Source organism: Salvia hispanica, chromosome 5, assembly GCF_023119035.1.
Source record: "Salvia hispanica cultivar TCC Black 2014 chromosome 5, UniMelb_Shisp_WGS_1.0, whole genome shotgun sequence".
In the NCBI taxonomy this organism is placed as follows: domain Eukaryota; kingdom Viridiplantae; phylum Streptophyta; class Magnoliopsida; order Lamiales; family Lamiaceae; genus Salvia; species Salvia hispanica.
In genome coordinates, this window is record NC_062969.1 from 4,008,010 (window position 1) to 4,018,144 (window position 10,135).

Below are 10,135 nucleotides of genomic sequence, written 5' to 3' on the forward strand. Positions count from 1 at the left end.
TCATGGTGATACTTTATTTTTATTAATTCATAAAATTACTACTATTATTTTATGTTTGGATATTATTAACTTCCCTCTGTGAGGAATATTTTTAAATTTTTAATTTATAAAAATTGAATCTAATCCAATTTAATCTAACTTGCTTTTTTTAATATTTTCTCTCACATACTTCCGACGACGAATCCAGTGGGATCGGGTGGGATACCACCGGTCCATGAGTGTCTCCAACAAGCTCTATAATCGGCCAACGGTTGTGCCAATGACAACAGCTTTGCCTCCCGACCCCACATAAGCTAGCTTCATCCCTACATAAAAGAAATGAGGAAGAAAGTAATCGGAAAATCAGAGAAAAGTACAAAAGAGAAGGGAGAGAAATACATAGATGTATTATTGTGGATTAGATTGTACTAGTAAATATATACTTCTGCATTTTGTTGCAATACATGATATTTATTCATTTTAATTATATAAAAGTTGAAGAATGCAATTAAGATGTAATGCAATTATGCAATGTTCTTACAAAATTCAAACCGAAACAAACTACCTCTAATGCATTACTGATTACTCCAAACTTCGTACTGACGCTAGATATTAAAAATATGTTTTGGTCGGAGATAATTTTATCGACTGGAGTATAAAATATGGAGTATAAACATTTTGCACACCGACCATACGTCACTTTAATAGTAAAAGATCAAATTCATCTTTTATTAAAATTAATAAATGCATTACTATAAGTTCCTCCCTTTGTCGGGTAACACTCAAGATTCCTAAGTCATTTCTTATGACTCCTAATAAACAAACATATCTTTATAGAATGTGTGAATTGTGATGATAAATTTGAATTCAATATTTTCACCTCAAACATTAATCACTTTACCTGAAATTTAAAGATTCATAAGTGTACATTTGATTTGAATTGAACTTTATTAATAATTTTTTATTTTTTGATTAATTTTGAAAGTTATGATATTTTGTGAATAGACCCTTGTTCCGGTTGTTTTATATAAAGAATTTTACTATATCTGTCTCATTTTGTAAAAAAGTCTCATGCAATTGTGGAATGTCTATAAAAATTAGTAGTTTCATTTCTAAAAATAAAAAATTCATCTCTCATAATCTAAAATGGAAAGTTCATTTCTCATTATTCAACTCCAACTACTACAAGAAAGCTTGTTCTCTTCTTGTTTGGAAAGACGGGACACAACCAAGTACCCTTCTCATGTCTTGCGAGATTTTCTCCTTTCTCCCATAATTTATTGGTTTTTTCTCTTTATCTCTCTTATTTTACAAATTTCTTACTCCCTTCATCCCACAAAAATATGCACCCTTTCTTTTTTAGTCTGTCCCACAAGAATATGCACTTTCCAATTTTGGAAACTCTTTTATCTCTAATGAGGTGAGACTCATTTCCCATTTATAATACTTTAATTACTTTTTCTCTCTACCTCTCTCTTACTTTACTAATTTTGCATTAAAACTCGTGACGAACCCAAGGTGCATATTCTTTGGAGACGGAATGAGTATTAAAACTCATTGTCATACACAAATGAACTATTTTTTTTGGACGGAAGGAGTATAAGATTTCATTTTTTAATTAGAAAAAACAATTCTGTCAGTAATATAAATGTTCCATAACTAATTCAATTAACCATCCAATGATAATCAAAATCTTAAGATTTGAATGATATTTGTTTCAATTGATTTGCTCTTTATGTAAACACATCCGTCACGTACACTTCACATTTTCGACCTTCATCCGCCGCCTAAATGTTTGGACGCTGCTAATAACTAAACCATCAATTCATTATAAGGCCTAAGATTAAATTAGGATAAATTATTCAATAAAGTAAGATAATTAATTATGCATAAAAGAAGGAAAAATAAATAAATTCAATTTGAAAGAGCTGACCTTGAGTGCTGACAAGGCGATAGACCAACTTGTCGGTGAGAAAGATTAAGAAAAAACATAGTGGCCATGGGTGCTGAATCACCATAATTAGTTGCTAATTGATTTATCTACACTCAAAATAATACTCGAAAAATATATTAGTCATGAAATATAATTATGAAAAATTAAATAAAAAAAACGAATATAGAAAATTATAAAATGAAGGTATTGTGTCAAAAAGTAGAATAGAATAATTAACTGTTTGACATATCAATTAATTGGCTAATAGCCCATCGAAAACAAATGTGAGAATATAATAATTTGCTGAAATAAAATATAGTCTTTTCGAGCGAAAATAAAAGAATATAAAATATATAGTCTCTTCGAGCAAAATAAAAGAATATAGGATCTGAAAAAAGAGAAATACAGTACGTTTTCCGTTTCATATATATTTATGCAGACTCTCTATCGCTTTTATATTTGGAACCTAACAATATTCATCAAGATTTAATGTTTTATGTTATCCTTAGTAAGGTGGAAACGTGAGCTGGTGAAACGTGGATAAAAATAATTAGTCAATCGTTTTGAGAGGGAATAATTAACAAACCAGGATTAGACTAAATTAATCAGAATTCTAACTTTTAATTACTCTCATAAACCTTTTACAGATCGCCACGTGTCTCAACAAAACTTAACTAACACATTCAGAAGTGAAGTAAAAAAGAATTCTCCTCCTATCATAGTGTCCACTAGATACTAGATATACATATACTAGTTAAAGAAGTGGCTGCCAATATATAAAGCATTACTTATTTTCTACTTATAATGCAAATTTGTGAATTAGGTAACAAAATTGTGAGATAGATGATTGCTATGCCGTGAAATTACAAAGATTAAAATTTGATTTTGATACACATCTTGTCACTTTGTTGCTTATTATGAATGAGCATCGTTGGTTTTTATATGATTTAGACTAGTATAGCGATGCATTATTGCAATTGATTAATCTTGTAGAAAGAAAATGGATGAAAGTATCATTTCATTATGAAGAAAAGAGAAAGTAAAAGGGCTTCCACTCATTTTTATATGAATTGGTGAAGCATTGGTATGAAAATATTTAAAGTGTAATACAGAAACATCGATTTCTCTATTTTATTCATATTCTCAATTCACTTACCAAACTAAATAATGTACTGTATAAATATACTATAGCAAACCCAAATTAAATGTGAAATACCGTATAAATATATTGCTATAACTTAACAAACCCTAATTAAAACTCTTGAATCCGTCAGTGTTCATATGATTAGTTAGTGTGAAATTAATGATATTGGAGAGTGGAGAGGAAAATCGCAAACATTTCAAGCTATGCATACGAAAAATGTTGAATGAACTGCACAAAGACAATTCAACAAAAACCTCGTATGTAGCATCTTTCACCTATCCGATGTGCTGTTACTACTTACTCGGGTCGATTTCAAAGGTGTTGGCGATTCCATCCGTCTAAACCGAGTTTCGTATGCGATTCTAGGCTACGATATTGTGTCAGGTTCATAAGTTCATTCACTCGAACGCTCGAAAGTGGCTTAATTGAGTAACAAATCACAAATATAGCATGTTTCGATTAAAAAACAAAAATCGTGTCCTAAGAACATGACCTGCATTGCTTTTGAAGCAATTTTTTTGTTATGCAAAGATTTTATTGGAAAAATAAGGTAACTTTTAATTCCTTCATCACTTGTATTCCATGATCTTCAAACAAAAAACACTACTAACTAATACACACTCACAAAGGCAACAAATATGGAGTAGTAAATAATACTCCTATTATGTTCAAAACATAGTTTCATAGGAAGAAAAATGTACTCTTCAAATTTGACAGAGAAGTATCAAAAATCTAATTTCCATCGGCAGATGGAGGCAGAGCAGATGCAGGGGAAGGCGAATTGGTGCCATTTATTGGCTTGAATCCTAGTTTTTTAATCATCTCTATAGCAATGAGCTCATTAGCACTATCTGATGGATGATATTCATCCCAAAACACGTACTTGCTCCTCTCCTTGCACAGCGTCGACGCTGGAACGCACGTTAGCGCTGGCCGGATCTTCCCGAACGAGCAGCACGGGGAGTCTGAGTTGCTGAATCCTGAAATTTCATCCCACGTTAATAAAGTATGCTTAGAAGTTAGAACCATAAGATAATTGTAATTCTTACCGTATTTCCCGGGATTGGAGATGAGATCGTTGACGACGTCGTATGCATCCCCAAACCTAATGGTTGCATTAGGCAAAGTGGTTGACAATTTGGTCACTAGCTTGCTAGTTGCCTCATTGAAGCCTAGGGCTAGTTTGTTTGTCTTGTCCTGGCATCCGCCCGTCGTGCTCAGCACTCTCTGAAGCGGGATGCACCCCATTGGGCCCAACCCAAACACCATCATGTTTCGCGCCCCCAAGGAGTGTAGCAACTGCGGATTTAAAAATGATCGTAAAGGTCGGGTTAGAATAAGATGTACTACATACGTCCCATGTCTCTCATACTTTGTTTTCCGGATCATCTCAACTATTTTACTAATATTAAGTAAGAATTAGAGTTAACTAAGTGATTTCTTATAACACTTAAAAATACTAATTTAATTACACTAATTACCCAATCTTTAATTTACGACCAAAAAAAAGGTGTGAGTCTCATGGGATGGAAAGAACATTAGTTATACCGAGCGAAGTGATCGTACTTACATTTAGTTGGTTTTCTAGTGTCTCAGTGAGATACTGAATGAAGGTATCATCGGTGTAGCTCCACGAATCCTTGTAGACGGGCATTAAGTAGTTGTTGATGAAGTCGTTGCTGCCAAGGGCGACCACATATCGCGCTTCTTGGAAGAATTTCCTGGCCTCGGTGTCACCTACTTTGCCAATTATCAAATCTTGAGTCCCTTGAAACAACTCTATTTGCTTGTACAGCCCGAATCTTTGAACCTGAAACAGACAGAAGACGAATATCATATGTCTATTTCAGAAAAAAGTGTGAGACTCGGACCTATAAAGAATGTGCAGTCATACTCACAAAGTATGATCCGGTCTCATTAAGTATGCCACCACCTCCGGAAGCGTAGTTCACTCCATTCGCGAGTATGGTATCTTCATTAAGATTCGGGTCTAGGAAAGCAGGAGGCCTAGGCAGCCCCATCTTATCACCTTGGGAAATTCACGAAACAGACATGTACTGTATTAATTAAGTATGTATGCAATTCTACAAAATGTACATACTGAGAAAAGATGATTTACCAATTATATCAGCGACGGTTCGACCATTTGAGAATCTCCCATTAGGCAATCCATCGCCGAAATCTATGCCATACCACGGTAGGCTCGCCCGGGCAAGGCTTTTGGAGAGATAGTTGTTGTTGCCGACGTCAGAGAGGGAGTCACCGAAAATGAACTGAACTACCTTGCAATTGCAGCATCGTCCATGGACAAGAAAAAACGTTAGGAAGATGGAAAGGAATGTTTTGAGTTTGGGCTTAGTCATTTTCTTGAATTTGTTTTGGATGAAGATATGGGAAAGATTTAAGATTTAAAGAGCTAGAAAGTGAGAGAGGAGTTTGATGAACCAACATGTTTGGATTTTCTGACCTACTATGCAACTACCATTAGATTTCGGATACAACGGCAGAAGCCTAACAAGACCAACTTGTATCAAGTTGAGTGCATTTTTATCTATAAACAGAATTCCCAGGATTATTTTAACTGTTTCATTTCCAACTATCGTTTTCTATTTAGAACATGATTGACTTAACACTACTTTACATACTAATTTTATATAGTTGGATCCTTAAAACAATTATTGCCTGGCCCTTTTATAACTCTGACAGAATATCTAATAGAATGACTTGATTAATTCTAATTAAAATTATAATTAATCCCTAATTTAACAATTTATCTCAAATTCGCACTTTGCTGATGAAAGTTAGGCAAAACTACTAAGATATCCAAAGAAATTTTGAACTCATATTTTACCGAGCAGTGTAGAAGTTCTATTTGAACTAATTAAATTAAATAAGTAATCGACAAAGTTCAAAATTTTAAAAATTGAACGCCTTTTCTGTAAAAAATTAAGCTTGAGTTCCAAAATCTAGGCCCGAAAGTATAGAAGTATAGAGTTTAATTTGCTACAAATTAAATTTCTTAGAAGTCATAAGAGCATCCGCAATGGTCGGCTAGCGACCGGCTAGCCGATTCGTCGCGCTAGCCGATCGGCTAGCCGAACCATTGCAATCGGCGAGCGCATCGGCGTGGGCTGGCCGATCGCTTCGCTTCGCTAGCCGATCCGCTGGCCGATCGGCTAGCCACCATTGTGGCGGAGGCCCGATCGGCTAGCGATCGGCCAGCGGTGTTTTCCGATTTTTTTTTTTTTTTTTTTTTTTTTTTTAAATCATATATAAACGCGATTTTCGTTTCATTTTCATTTGCACCACTTGTTTTAACGAGTTTTTCTCTCTCTAACTTTCTTGTTCAAGAGCATCATCGAGCGATGGATCACGCGGGTGGTAGCGGTAGCGGTAGTGGTGGGGATCCCGAGGAGTACGAACGGAGGATGAACGAGGCTATGGAGGCCTACATGAACCGCGGGATGGAGCGGTACATGCGTATGGTGGAACAGCAGGCGATACCTCTCTAAATTTATTCTAATTTGGTACTCCTACCACTGCATAGTATATAACCTTCCTTTATTGTTGGGCCTTTGAAAAGAGAGAGCAAAAGTGAAAAGCCTTATTTCTCAATTGCTCCTCCATCGCGACGCCAGTCCATCCGGCCACGCCTCTGTCTCATCCCCTATCACTTCTCCATCTTCCATTGAAGAAATACTATTTAAAAGCTTGAAGCTTTAAATTGGTAAGAATTTTTTATAAGTACATCTTATTCCTCTTATATTCTACTGTAGTAACATTAAATTGAAAGATTAAAGTAGGAGAAGGTTTTATGACTTGAATTTAATAGTCATTTGGGACCTATCCAAATATTATGAGTTTGAATTCGGATTGGATTATGTGATGCTCAAACTTGTTTCAAGAGTTCATGGCTATAAAATTGTGCAACACTTCTAATTGGGATTCCTCCAAATATTTATGACTATATTAATTGGCTTTGTGCTGTGCACCAATTAATCTGCTGTTAATACATATTCTTACCTAATTCCAAGCTGTAATTTTTTTTCCAGCTAGATGCTCATGGATATTGCATGTCTTGGGTATTTTATCCCATGTCTATGCTTTTTATATTTTGTACTACATCTAGTTGCCATTCTTCTTCATGTGGAGTTTTTGTTTTCCTTTGCAGCAAGATATTGACCAATGGTCAGCTCTATATTAATCTATAGGCAATTAAAGTCTTTTGTCAGCTTATAACACAAGTTTATCTTAGAATTTTATAATATGCATTAGTGAAGTTCTCCTAATATAAGCTCTTATATGATTACATGAGCTTTCCACCGAAATGGCATTAGTGTAATAACTTATACAAGTCTTTCTGTATCTTTTTTTACATAGATTGGAAATATGATATGGCATTTGTCTTGGTTGATTATAATGGATGTAATGATATTTATATTTTATGAAAATTGCAATAGTTTTAATAAAATGAGTTTAGAATTTTTGGATTTTTCAGATTTTTGTTTCTGTTGGATTTGGGTTGACTTTTAGTAATTTGTTGTTTTGAGTTTGGTTTAGGCTTGAACCATAATCAATTCTTGGCGTTAAAATTTCCTAATGGATAGTGAACGTTCATTTAAAGTGCTGCCGGAAACAGAGAAGTTTCTTTGCGAACGGTTGTTGGACGAAAAGCAGCCTATCTCCGAGCGGTTTAGAGTCCTCTTTTCACTCCGCAACCTACGTGGCGCTGCACCCCGTAATGCTCTCATCCAAGGTATCTTACATATATCAACTTACAAATGTTCTTTGGGGTTTTCTTTGTTCTTCTTTCTAAGCAAGGTGTTAGATTTGTAGTGTTTTAACTGCATACTTTATTTCAGCGTGAAACTTCTGGGAAACAATATCTTGTTAGTCTCTATGCTCTTCTAAGTGAAGTATCCTTCCGCCATTAATATGAACATGGAAACATTAAGCTTTCTTTCGTTCTAGAAGCTGCAGCTTTTCAGATGCTTGATGCGAGTTTAAAATTGGAAAAATTTGTTTAATAGTCCTTTTGCATGACAGTTTGCTTTTGTTTAGTAAATGAAATATAGAATATACTCCCTCCGTCCACGATTAATAGTCCCATTTCTAAATGGCGCGGGTTTTAAGAAATGTTAAGAAAAGTGGGTGGAAGAAAGTTAGTGGAATAGGGGTCCCACTTGTATATATTAGTTTTAAATGATATGTGAGTTGAATGAGTTAGTGGAATGTGGGGTCTCTTTACCATTTATGGTAATTATGAACCGGGACTCTTATTCGTGGACGAACCAAAATGGGAAAACGGGACTCTTATTCGTGGATGGAGGAAGTAGTTTGATAAAATGCTATAAGTTTCATCTGGTCCTGGTTGGTTGTTACATCCGTTTAGTTTCTGTTGCCCGAGACTGAAAAAAACTGCCTCATTAAACTAGTTTGATGTAAACTCTACTTCAGCAACTAGGGACACTTCAAACCTGCTCGCACATGAGGCGGCATTTGCTTTGGGTCAAATGCAAGATGCTGAAGCTATCCCTGCATTAGAAGCTGTTTTAAATGATCTTTCATTGCATCCCATTGTGCGCCACGAGGTATGTGCTTTTGAATCTTGATTTTGTATTCAAAAATATCAAGCGGTGTCTCATAATTTGTGAATTTATAAATATTCAGGCTGCAGAAGCTCTTGGTGCGATTGGTTTGGAACGTAATGCCCCGCTTCTTAAGAATAGTTTGGTTTCAGATCCAGCTCAGGAAGTTAGAGAGACGTGTGAACTAGCTCTGAGTCGAATTGATGGGTTGAAGAATACTTCTGTGACTGAGACATCCCCTTTCTTGTCAGTGGACCCTGCGGCTCCTGCTGCGTCTTCTTCTGTAGAAGAACTCAGGTGGTTATTTTACAGAAATATCATTAGTTCATGTTTTTATATCATTTGGTTGCTTTATCAACTTCTTTACTTTATAGGGAAGTTCTACTGAATGAAGACAAGGGCATGTACGAGCGGTATGCTGCTCTTTTTGCTCTTAGAAACCTTGGGCGAGAAGAAGCTGTTTCTGCTATCGTTGAGTCTTTAGGTGCCAATAGTGCTCTACTGCGGCATGAGGTTTGTTTATCTTTTCTGGTTAATCTTTGAGTTTGTTGTCCCGTAGATCATGCTGTCGACTGACATGATATTAGATGTGAGGTGACTTGGAATAATTCCTTTGCAACTATTTGATTTTGATTGAGTTCCAGGTTGCTTATGTCTTGGGCCAACTGCAGAACAAGAAAGCTTCAGATGCACTTTCACAGGTTCTAAGAGATGTAAATGAACATCCTATGGTTCGACACGAAGCAGCAGAGGCACTTGGTTCTATTGCAGGTTCAGCCTCTCTACATTTTAATTTGCATGCTTTTATAGAAGCTGAATTGATTTACAATCTGTTTACAAAGATGTGGACTTTATTACAAAAAAAAATTAAATCTTTACATAGACTGCTTCGCTTCAGCACAAACACCGAGCCCACCAGCTTTCTGGTACACATTTCAATTTGTCTGTGTTCGTCTTCACACAGTTTTTATGTTGTAGATGAAGAATCGATTGCTCTGCTTGAGGAATTTGCCAAAGACCCCGAGCCCATCGTCTCACAGAGCTGTGAAGTTGCTCTCAGCATGCTCGAGTTTGAAAAATCAGGAAAATCCTTCGAGGTAATAAAAAGGAACGAATGAGATTATGATGATTGATTTAAGTAGTATGGGCATGCTTGGTCTGAGAAATATTTTTCTGTTGCAGTACCTTTTCATGGAGACGCCACAAGCTTCCTGCTAAGTTGAATTTCTTGTTTTTCAACCACATTATTCTCAACCATTGCAGTGCAGAGATGGAAATGAAGTTGCTCTTATTTTGTTAACATCTCTCAACTTATGAGTTTGGCTTTTAGCCTTGGGGTGCACACTCTACCCTGTCAAGGCTGGAGCTATAACATCTAACACCTACCGGTAGGAGTTTGAAGTTTGTATCAACTTTTGTTTGAATTTTGTCATGATACCATAAATCAGAGTAAAATAAAAAGGTGCTGTTTTGATAATCAAATATCCCCCC

At 35.6% G+C, this 10,135-nt stretch overlaps 2 protein-coding genes across 2 annotated transcripts; one reads left to right on the forward strand and one right to left on the reverse strand.

Annotated features, from left to right (window-relative positions):
• Positions 1-3,607: 3,607 nt before the first annotated feature.
• On the reverse strand, positions 3,608-5,485 carry LOC125190162 (GDSL esterase/lipase At1g74460). The gene is made up of 5 exons (XM_048087373.1): positions 5,176-5,485; positions 4,955-5,085; positions 4,627-4,866; positions 4,106-4,355; positions 3,608-4,036 (listed from the first exon to the last, which is right to left on the reverse strand). Exons 1-5 carry the CDS (start codon positions 5,417-5,419, stop codon positions 3,789-3,791), a joined length of 1,113 nt encoding a protein of 370 aa, XP_047943330.1. The 5' UTR covers positions 5,420-5,485; the 3' UTR covers positions 3,608-3,788.
• A 1,153-nt stretch (positions 5,486-6,638) lies between these two features.
• On the forward strand, positions 6,639-10,121 carry LOC125188454 (deoxyhypusine hydroxylase-like). The gene is made up of 8 exons (XM_048085303.1): positions 6,639-6,783; positions 7,617-7,812; positions 8,514-8,647; positions 8,727-8,941; positions 9,019-9,157; positions 9,289-9,415; positions 9,623-9,741; positions 9,827-10,121. Exons 2-8 carry the CDS (start codon positions 7,656-7,658, stop codon positions 9,860-9,862), a joined length of 927 nt encoding a protein of 308 aa, XP_047941260.1. The 5' UTR covers positions 6,639-6,783; positions 7,617-7,655; the 3' UTR covers positions 9,863-10,121.
• Positions 10,122-10,135: the final 14 nt, after the last annotated feature.